The 19,533-nt window shown below is 36.1% G+C and overlaps 1 protein-coding gene across 5 annotated transcripts in view; it reads left to right on the top strand.

Moving 5' to 3' along the window:
- The window catches only part of FAM13A (family with sequence similarity 13 member A), a 220,791-nt gene that overhangs the window by 161,997 nt on the left and 39,261 nt on the right, over positions 1 to 19,533 (top strand). For all 5 annotated transcript variants that reach the window (XM_017848380.1, XM_017848381.1, XM_017848382.1 and 2 more), the window contains 3 exons: positions 3,811 to 3,997; positions 17,001 to 17,077; positions 17,464 to 17,506. In XM_017848380.1, coding sequence (XP_017703869.1) covers positions 3,811 to 3,997; positions 17,001 to 17,077; positions 17,464 to 17,506 — 307 coding nt within the window. The remainder of the gene's footprint in view (positions 1 to 3,810; positions 3,998 to 17,000; positions 17,078 to 17,463; positions 17,507 to 19,533) is intronic.

Raw genomic sequence — 19,533 nt, forward strand, 5'->3', positions numbered from 1 at the left:
GCCATAGTATTCATAGGTGTATATGTGCCACATTTTCTGATTCTTAATCCAGTCTAGAAGACACAGAATGGACATTTGGGTTGATTCCAAGTCTTTGCTATTGTTTTCACAAGTCTTTATTCAAAAAATAAGGAAAGATTAAGCTAGGCTGTAATATTCTATTCAAAACTATAAGCTTTTTGAAGTGGTTAAAAAGTGTTTAGAAACATGGGAATCTGTTTATATTATTATCTATTATTTTGCCTCTAGTAACTTAGAGATGCAACAAATTAAAAAGTATTCTTGAAGAAGCCAATGATGACTATATTTCAAGATGAGTAAAAGAGTCAGTAAAGTCGTACTAAAGTCATCATGGCCAATTTTTGAAATAGCAGTACCAAAGATAGACGAAGACTACAAATAACTTCATTCATAGGTACAAATGATTTGTTATTTGTCTGAATTCATAAGGAAATGTAATCAGACCTATATTACTGTTTGCTACTATATAAACATAAAGGTTTAAACATAAAATCTTCATTATGTAAAAATATTCAGCTAAATTCATTTAGTAAAAAATTTATCTGCCAAGTTTACGGAAATGTGAAATTTTGGTGATGGGTATATGGAAGTTTGTTGTGATAGTGTCTCTACTTCTGTATATGTTTGAAAAAAATCATAATAAATATGTTTTTAAAGCAAAGCATCATTTAAGTGAAAATGGTTTTCCATCTTCCAAAAACACAATGAACTGGAAAATTGATCCAAATGTTTCTTTGTTATATAAAGACTATATTAAAATCCTGCAAAGTAAAAGAAAGCAGGCTATATTTGGGGAATAATAAATAGTTCAGCATTGCCAGGACATTAAGTAGGTATGTAGGGGTGAGGAGAAAATCCTGAAAAAATGTGGAAATAAATCTAGATAATGAAAGTGAGAGGTCCAGAGATCTAAGTTCAGTCAAATCCAAGTTATGTCAAATATGATTGAAATCTGACAGAGTATTGCAGGAAGGAATTGAGTACACCTGCTCCATCTAAGATTAGATTTAAAGAAAAACAATCATGTGTTTTATACAGAGTTGTATCTAAATAAAGTGCCTCCAAAGTCTTTAACAGTGATAATTGAGGACCCAGTACTATAAGGTGATTCAATGACGAAAAACAGATATTGCACCCAGCCTCTTGGATCTATAGTGTAACTGAAATTAGAGTTCAACAAAGTGAAGTAGAAAAGACATGTGGATGCCCGTAAAAGCAAAGACTTTCCTCGGGGGAGAACAAGATTTGCACATGAGCACAATAGCATGGTCAGATTTTCATATATTTATTTTGACAGGATTTATTCTAGTCGTTCATTCACTATTCAAAAAGATCATAAAATAAATTTTAGTGTCTTATTTTTTAAAATAGTTTTTAGCTGTTGTCTTTAGTCTGCTTGGGCTGCCATAACAAAATACCACCGACTGGGTGGCTTAAACAACAGAAATTTATCTTCTGATGGTTCTAGAAGCTGTAAGTTCAAGGTCAAGGTGCTAGAAGTGTCTATTTCTGTTGAGGCCTCTCACATTGGCATGCAGATGGCTACCTTCTCACTGTGTCTGCTCGTGCCCCTTCCTCTGTGTGCACCCTCCTGATGTCTCTCCCTCTTCTTACAAGGACATTAGTCCTATTGGATTAGGGTCCCACCCTATGACTCTTTTAACCTTATTTACCTCCTTAAAGGCCCTGTCTCCAAATATGGTCACATTGGGGATTAGGACTTCCAAATGCGAATTTTGAGGGTACATAAGTCAGTCCATACTAGCTTTCAAGCATTCAAGGTCCTCCATTTAAAAGTTGTAATTGAGGCCGGGCACAGTGGCTCACGCCTGTAATCCCAGCACTCTGGGAAGCCAAGGCGGGCAGATCACTTGAGGCCAGGAGTTTGAGAACAGCCTGGCCAATATGATGAAACCCCGTCTCTACTAAAAATACAAAAATTAGCCAGCGTGGTGGCACATGCCTGTAGTCCCAGCTACTGAGGAGGCTGAGGCAGGAGAATCGCTTAAACCTGGGAGGTCAAGGTTGCAGTGAGCTGAGATCGCACCACTGCACTCCAGCCTGGATGACAGAGCAAGACTCTGTCTCAAAAAAAAAAAATGAAAAAAAAGTTATAATTGGACATGTATGCCAAAAGCTAGGTTAATGGGTACAAAAACATAGTTTGCAAAAGACCTCGTATTTGGTAGGACAACATGATGATTAGAGTCAAAAATAAATTAATTGTACATTAAAAATATCTAAAAGAGTGTAATTGGATTGTTTGTAACACAAAGAAAAAATGCCTGATGGAATGGATACCTCATTTACCTTGATGTAATTATTATGCATTGCATGCCTGTATCAAAATATCTCATGTACCCCAGAAGTATATACACCTACTGTGCACACACAAAAATTAAAAATAAATAAAAAACAAACAGAAAAAAAGGCTAGGAAAAAGTATGAAGAGTGATAAGAAGATAGAATTTAAATAGTAAAATAAATGATTTTTGAGTTTTAGAATTAGATCAAATTCATCCAGCCACCCACAGAAGGCACTGCTCTCAGTGCGTGGAGGGGAGAGATTGAAGAGCATGTGCATGAGTATACATGCTTGCATTTAGTCCTTATCAGCTGCTCCTCCTGTCTTCAATTACTTTGTACTTAGAAAATCTCATAAATGTGCATAAATCTTTTACATAATTTTACTAAATATATATTTTCACATTAAAGTTGGAGAAAAAAGACTAAAATATAGAGTGTTAAAATTACCAAAGAGAGTATAACTTTGAAAAGATTATGATAGTATTTAATTCATAATTTTGCCTCTGTTATAGCCTGTCTAAAGATACGAATTTAGATTTCAGAATAAATATTTACTGTTATCTTTCATTTTGGGATATAGTTGAGCCAATAGTAAAATATGATATGTATTTTTTACTCTTTAGAATTCATTTATTTCATGATACAGTTTTAGGTGTTTAGGGAGGTACATTAACTCATTCATACCATGAAGGAGGAGAGTAAAGTCTCACTTATTTGTTCCTTACCAAGCCATGGTGCTGTGCTGATGGTTTTATTTGTTCCATGATATTGTTTCTTTTTTTTTTAACTCAGTTTGCTAATTTACTTTTGTGAAAACCTATTATAGGAATGCTTAAGATATTAATACTTAAAACTGTTTCATGAACATCAAATGAATTAAATTCTATAATTACAACATTCATATCTACTTCTACAACTATGTCATGAAAGATGTCTGTACTTGGAAGTAACAAATCCAGATTTCAGTTAAAATGCTTTATATTCCATAGTTTTTATTAACTTATATGATTTCTACTAAGATTATCTATTACTAATTCAGTGAGATTGAAATACACATTGCTATACTACTAAAATGGAAGATATAATTCCTTTTTAGATTTTGCTCCATACACTGTATTAATTTATAAATTTGAAATATATATATATATTTAAACATCTACTGTGAATAATAGGAAATTTCTGTATAAACTTGCACTGTTCTCCCTGTTTGAATACAAATTACTTTTAGTAAAATACAAAAGCTGTCCATTGGTAGAAACAGCTCTTGCCAATTTGCCTCTAGGAATTATTTCTCTTTCAATTTGATTTGTTTGGCACCAAGCAGTCCCAGGAGTAGCACTCTGCTCAGATTTTGATCAGAGATGCAAACTGGAATTTCTGGGCACTCTTTGGATTTCCTAGGTATGATATGATGTAGTTAGAGTATCATTAAATGACCATTTGATCTTTTAAAATAAAATTAAGCTTTTTTCTCAATTCAAGGGGACTTATCAACAAAGAAAATATTCCTTCTGGGTTCAACCACCTTGATGATTGTATTTTGAATACTCAGGAAGTCGAAAAAGTACAAGAAAATACTTCTGGTTGTGTTGGAGAAAGGAGCAAACCTAAACGTCAGAAATCCAGTACTAAACTTTCTGAGCTCCATGACAATCAAGATGGTCTTGTGGTAAGTGAATATGTCTATAAAATTTTACTTGTTAGGAAATATTACATCTCTTTTCTTTGCTTTGTAAAAAAATTAGTAATTTCAGTCTTCAGTTTTATAATGTTATAGNATTAAGGCTGAGAAATATTACATTCTACAGAGGAACAAGAGACACCACACACTCTGATTTCCATTGTTTTTTTCTCATTTTTTTCAAGCATTTTTAAATTTTGTTTTTGAAACAAAATTGCCCATAAAGCATTTTTTCTTCTTTTTCCCCATTCTATTTGTTCTTGTCTAAATGAATGTGTTTTATACATTAATGAATGAACTTAAAGCAAGGTGAAATGCACAGTGAAAGAGGATCAGCTATCTTCGTGTTCAGATATCTCTTCATGTTCAGAAATTTCATTTCAAATCTATACTATTTTAAAGTATTTTCTTCCAAATTAATCAGAAACAAAAAGAAACTAATCCCTACGTAGTTGCCTCAGACCTGAATCTTGGACCATTAATTCAATACATAGTATACGTTTTTACAAGTGGTTTAATCAATGGCTAAATATTTGTTCAGTGTAACTATTAACATTCATCATCCTTCTTCCTTTATGCGTTAGTTTCTCTGAAAAGTAAGCAACAAAGTCTGTCCCTTTAGTTAAAAAAAACAACAAACCCAAAAACCTGGAGATAAATTTTATAACATGACATGAACTGGAATCCCTAATGAAAATAGACAATAGCCTCTCCTACTGTTTGGTGTGCAAATTCCTCTGAAGTAGTTTGTCTCTGACCAGTTTTTAGCTCCATGGTGTTTTTTTCATACATTCAATAAAATTCACGGGCCACCTATTTTCTCATTGTCAATTTCTGCATGTGCTCGGAGAAGATTTCTAATTTTTCCGTAAGTAAAATATACATAAATGCAAATCTAGGATTTTTTCCCCCATAATGTCTCAATGCATGGTTTCTGGAAGTAAACTGATCAGCTAGAATGGACAGAAGTAATCATCTACCTCAGACTTATGTCTGGTACATTTCTCAAAATAAAGAATTTAAAGTTTGGAATCATGACACACTTTTTTAACACTGATAATTTCATTTTTGTTGTTAAAAGTAAATATTTAAATAAAATAAGTGGTATTAACGTCATTAGCTCTCTATTTGGCCCATGATTTGCTTATCTGCCAAAGAGATATCTGATGACTGGAAGTCTGAGACTTGACTTTATAGTGTGAAAAGAAGCTATGAAGCAGGCTTCTCAGTTTGAATCCCTTTTTACGTTCATTTAAGCCATTTTTTCTACCAGGAATAGTGTCATAAGTTAGTTAGATGGTAATAGTTAATAGAAGTGGAAAAGTACATATACTCCTTAGAATATGTGTTTACTGATAAAACTATGGACATGGTCTGTGCTGAAAAACATTGGGATGGAAGATCCTAATTCCATTTGAGGATTTTTATGTGACAGAACTTGCCCCTACCTCAGTTGCCAGTTTCCGCATTCCAGGATTGTGCCTGTCACATGTGAGCTCAGTGGACCGTGTCTTTGTTGCAATGAATAACTTAAAACCCTGCCAATACAACTTAGAAGAAAAACTTCCTCATCTCTAAAGTGAGGGTGTTCTCAAAGATGTTTTCCAATTCTTATATTCTATGAATTTAAACATATAATCTTCTCAAGTAACCACAAAGCAAAGAGCCAGGGAATACAACAAAGACTAGTGTTAAGACTACATCCTGAAAGTTAAGTTGTGTATCTTCACTTCCCCCTTATTTTTAACTTTCTAATTCTACCTTCCCCAACTTTCCTCCAAAACCTTTCCCTAGCCCATTTTAAGTTCTTTACATTCTGACCAAACATTTGTTTCTATTGCTTAAAAAAATTATACATAATTATATGTCTTCTATGTGGCAGGAAATAGTTTAGATCCTGTGGATACAGCAATGAGAAAAATAGGTAACAATTCCTGCCTTCCTGGAGCTTACATTCTAGTCAGGGAAACAGACAATAACCAAGATAAATAAGTAAAGAATAAAGTATATTAGGTAGTGATAACTAGAAAGAAAAAATATCTAGGGAATGGGGACAGGAACTGTGAGGGGGCAAGGGATGCAGTTTTAAATGGAATAACCAGAGGAGACCTCTCTGAGAATTTGACACTTGAGTATAAAGAACTAGAGGAAGTAAGGAAGCAAGCCTTATTGATGGAATCACAGGTGCAAGGGCTTTGAGACAATTGTTTTCTGGAATATTGAAGGAACCACAGAGACACTATTACCATTGGAAAAGAGTGAGCAAAGTGAAAGAGGTAATGGAAAGGCAGGGCACATTAAATAGGTCCTTATAGATCATTGTAAGGACCCCTCCTTTATTCTGGGTGAGAGGAGAAGCCATTGAGTTCTCAGTAGAACAGTGACCTGGCTTACTTAAATTTGGTGATGTTTTGTTGAGAATAGACAGTAAGCAGGCAAGGGCAGAAGCAGAGAGACCAGTTAGGAGTCATTACAGTCATCTGGGTTTGAGATGATGATGGTTTGAACTGAGGTGATACAAGAGCCAGCTATATGGACTCACAGGCTGTACCTTGCACTGGTCTAGGGAGCACTGTTCCCATCAACTAAAACATGAATTGTTCCCCCTGGGAGTTGTGCACTGCAGTGGTCATGAGGTGGGGTAAGAAAATGAATGTATTTTGAAGATAGAATTGACAAAATCACCTGACAGATTCAGTGTGGGGTATGAAAGCAAAAGAGGAGTCAAAGATGATTCCAAGATTTTTGGCCTGAGCAGCCGGGAGACTGGTGTTGCCAATTTACTGAGATGAGGTAGGTAGAAGTTTTGGGAGTCATATCCTAAGTTCAGTTTCTGACATGGAAAGACTGAGCTGCCCGTTAGACATCTAAGAGGAGAGATATTAGAGAGGCAACTGGGCTTCTGGGCCTAGAGTTTCGGGAGAATGTCCTCCTTAGAGATACAAATGTGGGAGTCATGAGCATTATAAATGACATTTAAAGACAATACACTGGCTGAGATAACCAAGGGAGTGAATATGGATAGAAAAGGCCTTCTCACAAGGCCTTGAGGCAGAGAATGGGGAGATGAGAAGCCAGCAGAAGAAACTTAAGAAGCAGCAGCCAGAAAACTAGAAGAAAAATGAGGTAAGTTTGGTATCTTAGAAGCCAAGGAACCAAGGGTCTCAAAGAGGAAGGAGAATCAGATGATAGGTCAAGTAGAAGACTGCGAGTTCGACCATTGACATTAGCAAAATGTAGCTCCCTGGTGATCTTAGTAAGAACAGTGTTGGTAGAAAGATGGCAGCAAGAGCCATTTTCAGGAGAAGATGGTAGGAGAGTAACTGAAGACAGTGAGTAAATGGCTTCACAGTGATCTTGCTGGCCCACAGCACAGCCAAAGAGGAGAATATGGTGTAGACCTGGAAAAGCATCTTACAGATGTGGTATCTTTACAGTGGGAACTATCTGGCTCCTTTCTCCCTCTGTCCTTTTGCCTCTTGAGGATATCATGATCAGCAGAGACCGAGAAACTACAGATAATTCAGAGCTCAGCAATAGGGGCAGTGAGGTATCAGTCTGGGCATCAGACTGCACTGCCTTGCCTCAAATTATTGCCACAATTTCAACCTTTCCCTTTCCTTAAACCCCAAGCTCATACCTGTGCCCTTCCTTCTCTCCCAGAAGAAAACCTTATCTCCTCTTTTACTTTGAAGAGCTGAAATAACCAGCTTCTGTTTCAACTTCCCTTGCTTCACTTCCAGATTTCTCTAGCTCTCTGCCTATTTTATTTTCTTTCCTGCTCAAATGACAAAGTAAGTTTCCTAAATTCTAAGACTAACCTCTAAGGTGAAAAGTATTTTGGAAATTCTAGTTTTACATCCATCTCCCAGCCTACCTCACACAGGCATAAAAACATATTTACACATACACACTTCCTCACTATTGGCTTATCTCCATTGGCTTAGAAAAAAAAAGTCTATCTCCAAACTTCCGCTCTAGGCCAGAGTTTAATACTTTGAGTCAAAAATCACAACCCATTCATGCATTTTATCCAATAATCCTCCTTCTGCTACTCTGTTCTAGGTGCATAATCCTTTTTTGTTTGTTTGTTTGTTTGTTTGAGATGGAGTTTCACTCTTATTGCCCACTGGAGTGCAATGACGCGATCTCAGCTTGCTGCAACCTCCCCCTCCCGGGTTCAAGCGATTCTTCTGCCTCAGCCTCCCGAGTAGCTGGGTTTGCAGGTGCACACTACTATGCCCAGCTAATGTTTGTATTTTACTAGAGATGGGGTTTCACCATGTTGGCCAGGCTGGTCCCGAAATCCTGACCTCAATTGATCTGCCTGCCTCGGCTTCCCAAAGTGCTGGGATTACAAGCATGAGCCACCACACTCAGCCACTAGGTGTATAATCTTAAATATTGAAAAAACCATATGTATTAATTTGCTCACTGCACGACTACTTCTAATCAAGAATTAGAAGCAATTTAAATGTTCAAAAGTAGAAGAGCAGACGAGTAACATTTGAATGTCAACTCAATAAAATATTCTGCAATGATTCAAAATTATAGTTATGAAGATTATATAATAAAATAGAAAATATTTGACAAGTTATATTTTAAGTGCTTTGCATATATTCTCAATTTTAACCCTCCCAATAAAATAATCCATAGGTAGATATTGTTATTCCCATTCTAATCATGAGGAAAATTAGGCACAGGAGATTAAACAACTAGGTCACACATAAGTGGTGGAGCTGGGATTCCACTGTACTGCCCTTCAATATAAAAATAGGTTATGAAGCATTATCTACAGTGCATGCACATGTATGTATGACATATTCATTCCTAGGAAAAAAGGCTAAAAGGATATATAGCTAAAAATGATTGTATGATTGCATTATGGTGGTGGCAGTAGTATTAGAGGTAATTGTTTCTCTTCTCTCCACATATGTTCTGTGTGATTCTATGAATTCTATAATATTACATTTAATATATAAAAAATACAAACAAAGTCTATAGATCTCTTATTTATGAACAACTTCCTTTTAGTTTCAGGTGTATATGAAATCTCAGTCAAGGTTCAAGAAAGGAGAATAGGTCTTATAATCATACCTGAATTTCAGTTCCAGCTATCTCACTTCATAGCTATGGCAAGTAAAGCACATTACTTAGCCTTTACTTCATCTGTAAAATAGCAGCTTTTTGTGAGATTGTGTTTTTTTGTGTGAGATTTAAATGCAACTAAATATGCTAAAGAATAGGTAAAACTGAACACAGTAAATATGTTTCTGCTCCCTCTGCTCTGATGGCCAATCTCTTTTCTTCATTTTACCATCACACATTTTGAACAGTCTGTACTTGTTAGTTTCAGTTCTTCTATTTTTTTTAAGAGGCAGAGTCTCACTCTGTCATCCAGCCTGGAGTGCAGTGGTATGATCAAAGCTCACTGCAACACCCAACTCCTGGGCTTAAGGGATCCTCCTGCCCCAGCCTCCCAAGTAGCCAGGACCGTAGGCATGTGCCACCACACCCAGCTGATTTTTAAAATGTTTTTTAGAGACAGAGTTTCACTATGTTGCCCAGGCTGGTCTCAAACTTCTGGCCTCAAGTGATCCTCCCACCTCAGCCTCCCAAAGTGCTAGGATTACAGGAGTGAGGTGCCACGCCCAGACCCCATGCTTCTTTTCATATTTATACATCAATCCCTATAGTCTAGATTCCACCCCCAGCCCCAATCCAAACCCCAACCCCGTTCTCTACAGAACTTTTCTTCATGTCTCTACTGGTCTTTTGTGCTATCACTGGTCCCTGTGCTATGACTTCATCTAGTTCTTGGCCTCCTCAAGGCCTTGGGGTGTTTGATACTTTATGGCTCTTTGTCTGAACCCTTTCTCACTGGGTCTCAATGATCTTGACCTCTCCTTGCCCTCATACCACAATGACTGTTTTCTTCTTTGCTGTATCCTTCCCTGGCTAAGCTCCCATAAATCATGCTTGGATTTAAATGTTACCTAGATTTTTGTCTCATATCTCTTTTCTATCTGAACTTTCAGAGCTTCTCCAGTTCCATGGTTTCAGTTGTCACCTCTCTACAAATGACTTACAAATTAACATTTGATGGATTCTGTCTGCAGTTCACCCCAGAGAATACTTTAAACTCAACATGTTGAAACCAAACTCATCATCTTCTCCTCAATCTCTTTTTCATTCAAGAGTCCCATCTGATTCAATCACATCATCGTCTCCTTAGTCATTTTCCAAGTCCTTTCCTTTTCCTCACCTCCATCCTTCTTTCAGCATTTTAATCATTTGTCAAATTTAGTTGATTCTGCTTTTTAAAAAGATATTATTGCATCTCCTTCCCTTTTTGCGTTACGAGAACATAGCTGAGGCTCTTATTATAACTAATTTGGAATACTGAAACAGCCAGCCAACATGTCTCCAAGCCTCTACTCACTTTCCTCTCCAGAACATGTCTGCTGCTACAAAACAACTATCTACGTAATGCAGCAATTTTCAACCATTGTTTTCAGTGTAACACAACTCAGCAAGAACTCTTGTCAAAAACTACATGATTGTGATTTTCTGGGTGGTATCAAATAATAATGTAAAAAAGTCCAACAGTGTGAACCACTGACTTAAAATTATTTATTCCTTCAATCACACAACAGCTAACTATATGACAAGCACTATTTTCAACACTAAGGACACAATATGATCAAAACAGACACACACTCTACCTTCCTGAAGTTTACACGTCTCATAAAATGAGATAGATAAGAAAGAAATATCTAGTCAGATGGCAATACATGCTGTGGAGAGAAATAAGGCAGGGTAAAGAGTATGGAAAGTGGTAAGAGGTAAAGGATCGATATCCTAGAGGACATTCATGTCAGGCCTCGCTGAAAGTGATGCTTGTGCAGAGACCTGAAGGAGTTGAGGCAATGAGCCATCAGGATATCTGGGGAGAGAAAATCCAGGCAGAGGGAGCAGCATGCTGAGCCTTTAAGGACAGGGAAGTGGTGGCCATGGTTAGAACAGAGTTGAGAGGAGCATTGTAGGAGATGAGAACAAAGATGTAGCAGAGGTCCTGATCACCTAAGGCTTCATAGCCATTTTTAGGAATTTAGCAGTTACCTTAAGTAGGATGAGGAGCCACAGAAGATTGAGAGGGGAAGGAAGCCATTTTGCGACATACCTTATAAAAGGATCACTATGGCAACTGTGTTAAGTATAGTGTATGGGGTGATGAGAAATGGATAAGGACTAAAGTAAAATAATTGACATAATCTAGTAAAGAATTCAAGTAGGCAGTTAGATATATTAATCTGGAGGTCAAGGGAGAGAGGAAATAAATAATTTTATAAGTCTTTGGCACACAGTTGGTTTTTAAACCCTTGAGAGTGGATAAGCTGACACCAAAGGACCGAGTAGAAAGGGTAGAAAGAAAGGGTCCAAGGACTAAGCCCTGAGACATACCAACATTTAGGAGGTAAGCAGATGAGAAGGGAGCACCACAAGGGACTAAGAAGGAGCTGCTGCCAATCTCCAGTGCAACATGAAGACAAGAACCTCATTAGATTTAGGTCCAGAGAAAATCAGAAGAAAGAAATTGAAATAGGGAGTGAGTGATAATTTCACATATATCTAGCTAACCCACAGCTACCTTGATGGGAGCTCTATCGGTGGGAAGAGGCAGGAAGAGCCTGATTAAGTGGGTTCAAGAAAGCCTAAGAGGAAATGAGTTGGATACTGCAAATATGGAAAGTCTTTGAACAGGTTTTGCCTTACAGGGGGGAAGAAAAACGAGGTAGCAGTTGGAGAGAATATAAGCTGAAGACAGTTTTTAGAAGGCAGTGATGTTACAGAATATTTGTATAAGACAAGCCAATGGAGAGGAGGAGATGACGATGCAAGAGAGACCCGTTGCAGGAGCAATGTTCTTGATAGGGGATAGGGGATGGAACCCGATGGACAAGTGGAGTGGTGTGATCATAGATCACTTTGATCTAAAGACCATCTCGTCAAAAACTCCAACAACTTTCCCCCACTGCCTCCTTTGCATAACACCAAAGGTCTATCTTTGTGTTCTAACCACAGCCCACATTTCATATATGAAAAGTGAATACTCTTCTAACTTGTATCAGCCTCTTCATGTTTATGCACACATCTAGGATTCCTTTCCATTTTGTACTATTGAGTAAGGAAAGAAGGCTATACATATTCAGTAGAAGCCGTACTTCGAGTATCCATACAACCATCTGGATTTTTACTTTCAGTAAGTATAGTATTCTATACTTACATGAGATATTCAAGACTTTTGTTATAAAATGGGCTTTCTGTTAGGTGATTTTGCCCAACTGTAAGCTAATTTAAGTGTTCTGACCATGTTTGGGCTAGGCTAAGGTGTGCCATTCAGTAGGTTAGGTGTACTAAAAGCATTTTTGGCTTATGATATTTTCTAATTACCATGGGTTTATTGGGATATAACCTCCATGGTAAGTTGAAGAGTGTCTATACCTGGTGAAGCATTGTATTGGCCGGTCTGGAAGCCACACATATCACTTCTCACATCCCATTGGAGAGCAGTCAGTCACATGGTTGTACCTGATCACAAGAGAGACTGGGAAATGTATTGTTGCTGGGCATCTAACTACTTTATGACGGTGGAAGAAGTGTAGCGTGGGTTTGGGTGGACAACTGGCAAACTCTTCATAGGCATCCTTTATGATACCAGTAGTTCTTTTTGAATATGGATGAGCTTATACAATTTTAAGCAATAAAACATAAAATGTACAAAAGGGTACAAAAAAGAATTCAAATATGCCATTAATCCTTTCTTAACGAGACTATCAAATATTCTTCTTCTCTTAGAGCTCAAGGTTAGAATAATGAACCTGTTTTGACTAACAGCATTCCTGTAGCCTTCAGATTGAGCTGTTTGTATATTGAGAGAGGCATTTTTGTGTGTGTCCTCTATTAAAGCTTTGTCAGCATTTTACAGTTTTAGAAGATGAATTTGTTTTATTCCAAGTGTTTTAAGTGCTTCAGTCAGTGGTCAAACAGGTTTTGAGCCTAGCTTTCAACGCCAACACAGAGAGGGAGAAAGAAAAATAATCGAAAATAAATTCCACAGTCTAAAATGAACTTTTATCAAGGCTTTTGCTCTTTTAGACTTGAGGTTATCTTTATAATTAAGGAGAATGGTTTTTAAAATTTAGTTCCTCTGACACCCCAAAATTATCAAAATAAATTATGCCATAGTGATTCTGTGTTTTGAAAGTCATTGATAGGACTTACATGAGTCAGAATTTTATGGATTTTAAACTAGGGTTTATCTAGTTGAAAAAAATTGCAACACAAGAAGCAACTTTATTAAATTAGACCTAAAGTCACAATCTGTTCTTTGCTGCTTTTTTAAAATTACCTATTACCTTTAAAAAAAAATCCCAAATTTAGAAAAGGAATTAAAATAAAAATTAATGTAATAAAACACTTCCACAATATTCTATTACTTCAACATCTAATCAATGAAAACATTAATAGACTACTCTTTTACCACACCTGGTAGAGATGTGTTTGGGACATAAAACTGTTTAAAACCTTCAAAAGACAATGACTCAATATTTTCTTGTAAGACAAGTACTATTAGCACCTGGAGCACATCTGAAGGTCTACTTCTCAAAAGCATTCTGCATTTCAGCATTATTTTGACCTGTACATTACACTTTTCCCTTCCCTCATCTTAGTGAAGTAGAGAGATTACTGATCTATTTCTTTATCTTAATCATTCCTCCCTAACCCCAAGACAAAGAATACAAATTAGAATCTACAAAATGTATTGTGCCCATGGAAATACATAGTTTTGTTACTGTACTCATAGATGTTTACTACCCTTGTTAGTTTGATTCTGAAAAAAAAAAAAACTTTCCCGGTTGTAGCATTCTTCAGATTTTCCATTTCCAAAAGGTATAGGTGCATCCCAGCTACCTTAGGAAAGGAACACTGTGTACCTGCATGCTGTTTTAGTGAAACCAGACAATGAATATTCAGCAGGCTCAAATGTGTACAGAAATAACATGACAATTAGAATTACTAAAAAGCCTTAGAGAAGAATGTTGAACAATATTGGAAATCAGCCTTTGTGAATTACATCTACAAAACCTCAAATCGTTGGAGAGTTCTTAAACTTATGGATAAAACATGTAAAAAGTGGTAGGGATGGAGTTGAAGAAGTTAATACTTGTTTTAACCCTGGAGGTCAGCTAAGCTTTCTCACATCTCACAACTGCTTTTTGCAAAGCTGTGTGACCTAACTGACTTTATTCTGTAGTTCCTAACACCTGTATCAGTTATATTTTGGTTCTTCTGTTTAGGAAAAAAAAAAAAAAAAAATCCATCTTCTAACCTTCTAATGTCTTCTAACTGAAATATCTCTAAATTTATATAATGCTATTATGTTTTATTTTCTGTTCACTCTTATTCTTTCTGAATATTTCTTTTTTATTTTATTTTTTTCTTTTAAGCTATCTCCTACAGGAAGGATCTGAATATTTCTTAGCCTTGATCTGAAAATGATTAGTTCTTTGGAAATAGTCATTTACATGTAATTATGAATGTATCATTTCATTGGGGCTGCTGTGAAATGAACTGAGGATAGAGGATTGTGCTTTCCTTTGGAATTCATGTTTCAGAGCTTTAGGAAAACCTAATACTATTGCACTAGATCTTACACTAAAGATTCTGATAATCTATTGAAGATTACCAATGGGAACAAAGATTCTTTGTCATAGATACATCCCTCTTCATCAGGAAAGTCACATTCAGGTAATAAGAGCAATTATTCTTGATTTAATGGGAGCCTCTTCTAACTCAAACTTTAGAGGTATGAATAAAATTGATGTTGTAATTTTTAATTTCTTGGATCCATTCTAAAATTATCTAAGTGTGTAAATTGATGCTCAGTATTCTAGTATTCTAATGGCAGACACAAACACTGTATTTCCTGTTCTTCAGACAGTGTCTTGACTGTGAACAAATAACAGTAAAATATTTTCCTTGGAGACATTATAACAAACATCTTGGAGATATTATAACAAATAACAATAAAATGTTTTCCTTGGTTCAGAAACAATAATGTCAACAATTCATTCATTATATTATTAACAGTATTCATTAAACGTACCAGGCATTATTCTATTTTTTTTTTTTTTTTTTTGGAACGGAGTCTCTCAGTGTTGCTAGGCTGGAGTGCAGTGGCGCAATCTTGGCTCACTGCAACCTCCGCCTCCCGGGTTCAAGCAGTTCTCCTGCCTCAGCCTCCCAAGTAGCTGGAACTGCAGGCACGTGCCACCACACCCAGCTAATTTTTGTATTTTTAGTAGAGATGGGGTTTCACTGTGTTGGTCAGAATGGTATCAATCTCTTGACCTCGTGATCTGCCCACCTCAGCCTCCCAAAGTGCTGGGATTACAGGTGTGAGTCACCACGCCCATCATTATTCTAGTACTTTATATATCACTTTATTTAATCCTCATGACCACCCTATGTTAACTATTGTTGCCATCTTCATTTTCCAGATGAGGAAATTAAGGCTCAAGTAGGGTCATGCAATTGGCAAATGGTGGAACTGGAATTCTAACCCAAGTATTCTGATTCAGAGCCACCGTCATAACTATTATACTATGATATCTCTCTTTGTTTCTATTCTTTAATGGAGCCCAGGGTGTCAAACTGAGAATTCCAGGCAGATTGGCCAAACCAACATAAATGGAAAATAATTCAGCTATCTACCAAGCCAAAGATTAGTTTTCTATTCTAATTATGTGTTTATTTTGTGGAGATCATTGTAAATGCCAACTTCATGGGATTATCGTGAATCTTAATTAGATTTACTTAGTAAAGGGTTTTATTATAATGGAATGTTATTGATATGTAGATGAACATATGTTACTTTCATATATGTATAATTTACCTTGATGACACAGGATGAGTGGATTATGCTTAATATCCTTTTAATGCAGATATAAATCTGAGTTAACAAAATTCAGGTCCAAATTTCCAAGGCAGCTTTGTTTTTGAGTTTGCTGAATTCAGATATTCTCTTGTTTGCTTATGTGTAATCTCCCTTCAAGGAAATGGCTTACTTATTCTGTTCTAGTCACCTGAATGATATTTAGAAAGCATTGGCCATATTCACAGAGACAGTCAAAAAGATCTTACATATATGCCTCTTGGTAAGCATTAACCCTACCTGGTCAGCTGAAAATACATACTGTTCAAATTAGGTTTTCTGTCTTTTTCCATCTTGGCTAATATAAAGATTAACATTAAATATTGAAGAAAGAAAGGTTCTTAAATTTTCATTTCTGTTTATAGATATTTTACAGCTTATGTATAAGCTACATGTTACTCTAGATAATATTAGCAGTATACACTGAGTATGTATATGTGTGTGTGTGCATGTATGTATGTATGTATGTATACATATGTGTGTATACTCCACCTTCAATTTTATCAGTATACACTGAATATATATAAATGTGTGTATGCATATATATAAGAATGTATATATACATTCTTATATATATAGAGAGAGAGAGAGAGCGAGAGAGAGAAAATGTTACATCAGTTTCTGATGAGATTCGAGGTCAGATTTCTCAATTCTAGGTCTGACCCACCCTGATTCTCTAACAATCTGGGTTTTGCTATTTAGCTGTCCAATATGGATAATACCTAAGAGAGACATTATAGGGCACAATGGCCATTTCTGTGATGCTGTCACATATCTTTGTTCAAAGGATGATAAAGTTCAATAGACAATTCTATGAAAGTAGGATATAATAAACTGTCATAATTTTACTAGTTTAAACAAAGATAAAAATATGAGGACTGGAATTAGTTTATATATACATATTATGTGATTTTTCTATTTTAAAGAAAGGAGGGTCTGCGTTGCATATTTCTTACCATTCCTGTTGGGCAACCAATAATGGTTCTGTTACAGAATATGGAAAGTCTCAATTCCACACAATCTCATGAGAGAACTGGACCTGATGGTTTTGAACGGATGTCCGATGAAAGGTAATTTTAGAATTACCTCCTCATATTCTTTCCAAGGGCAGGAAAAGGTTATTTTCATGTAATCCAATGTGAATTATAAGAACTAAAAAGAATGGAATTAAAGGACTATATATTTACCAGCAATATTTTATAGCAAGGAAAATGCTTAGAATAGAAAATCTATCACAGTGCTATTAAAGGCAAATCACTATAGTCATGTTTTTTTGTATTTCCAGTTTGCTTTGATTAATTTTTTGTTTTGTGTTTTATTTTTGAATTTTATAAGTATTAGGCTTAGAGCTACTCAACATACTCTTAAAACAAAATCCTAATATCAATGGATGAAAAACATTGTTATAAAACAAGTAGATATTTTATGATTTTGTTGTTGTTGCCGTTATTTATAGGAAAGGAAGTGAAAAAGATGGTGGACACACTCAGCATTTCGAGGTGAGTAACTAACAAGCAAGAGTAAGACTGTGATGGGGCTGTTCATACACTCTTCAGTGTACCTCTGAAATATTAGTCTGTCAGTAAGGGACAATGAGTTAAGTAATATGACTGTGATTGATTAGAAAGACAAATACCAAACTTAAAGATTCCTCGAGAAATCATAAGAACTTCATTATTTTCCTTTGTGAATTATTTTGTTTTGCTTATGATGATAAACTTTAATAGCACAAGAATTTCTCTTTAGGTTTTCTATAAAGTAAAACAAAACAAAAAGTCAAAGCTACTGGTTTTATTTTCCACAATTTGATGCATTTTTTAAGTGATTGAAATATGTAGGTAGTGAGTCTTAGTCACAAGGATTAGGTCATGAATCTTCAAATTAACATAAATTCACTTTGAGTTACTTAATCCAATTTGTTTGCTGAGTTTTGTCTCTCATTTTAAATAGACATTGGAGAAAAAAGTCTCTCACCTCCCTTATGTCATCTGTATCTTCAAGTTTCATTTACTTCCCTGGCCTCCCACGTGTCCTCCAGGCACCACCATGCTGACCCAAGTATTTGGTTTCCCTTTCTCCCAACTCCAGCTTCCATTCAGTGTGCCAAGCATCATTTTTATTTCATGTATGTGTATGCAATCTACTACCTCCAAATACTTCCAACTCCACCTTCAATCTTAACCAGTTTTGCTTTTCAAGAAGTAAAGTTTTTCTTAACCCATCTTAAATTCTGACTCTCGATATAAAGAGAACATTCCCTCTAGCCCAATAATTCTTAATCTCTGTTGAGCACTGACTGAATTCACTGATGGATTTAATCAACAACATATATTAAATCCTACTAGGTACAGGTACTGTGGTAGGAGCTGGGATTTAATGACAGCCACAGTCTATTACCCCATGGAGTTTTACAGCTTAAAAATCAGAAAGCTACAGACCCTCTTAGAAAATTGTATTATCATTAAAAAATGTGCATAAAATTCCTAGAAATTAATCCTCACTCCCTGAACACACGCTAATGCTCATATCTACTGCATTCAACTCTTGTCATATATATACTTCTTCACTAGATAATTTAGCCAGATAATAGGAGGGGAATGCTTCCTCTTTCTGACCCCACAGCTTCTGAGCCACTTTTTTCATCTATTTCCAACTCATTTATGCTTCCTTCCTTGGGACCCAGGCAACAAGCTGACCTTCTTTTCTTGTCTCTAGGCATCTTTTTAAAGATCATGTTTCCCCCATGTTAGTGTCATGTTGTTTTGTTTTTTATGGTTTTATCCTTTCACTGCCATCTTCCTCCACTCACAGCAAGCACCTACTCATCTCCCATCTAACATGATTTTAAAGAAAATCGCTTTGCCAGTCTCCTGGAGAGGTCTTCTCAGTTCTTTCCTTTTGTGCCTGTTATCTTTTATGAGATAAAAGGGAATAAAAGTAACTTTTGTGGATGGACTTCATAGCATTAACTCATCAATTCCAAGTAGCACACAAACTAAATGGCAAACTAAACTGAACTCAGTCTGCCTTGGTCTTTGGTGGACAGCTCCCAGGGCAGTGGATGAATCATGGGGAAACAATTTCACATCCTTCTTCCATGTGCCAAGTCCTCTTCTTATGTGTGTTATCCATATGCAGCCACCAATCAGTGCCCAGTGCCACTGCTGGCACTGCTTAGGCATTCACTAATAATAATCATTGTCATCATGATGGTTTTGGTTAGGAGATAAAATTAGGTGGTGAACTAAAATCTAGACTAAGCTCTCCATGTCACCTTTCTATCACAGCTGCACCAAAGGAGAAAAATAAGACATCACTCCATAAGATTGGGATGATTTCTACTTGTGAAAGCATGTGCTTCTTTCACTGAAGGAAATATATTTTATTATTATCCATGAAAGACAGTGAAAAGAACTGTTTTCCATTTTGTAAAGGTTTTCCTTTGTTTCAGTGTGCTGTTATTTATTACTTTTAATATATGTAGTACTTCCCAAAACTTACACCACCCAATATTTAACCTGGTTTT

The sequence above is a fragment of the Rhinopithecus bieti genome, unplaced genomic scaffold (assembly GCF_001698545.2).
Source record: "Rhinopithecus bieti isolate Rb0 unplaced genomic scaffold, ASM169854v2 scaffold_31076, whole genome shotgun sequence".
Taxonomy (NCBI): domain Eukaryota; kingdom Metazoa; phylum Chordata; class Mammalia; order Primates; family Cercopithecidae; genus Rhinopithecus; species Rhinopithecus bieti.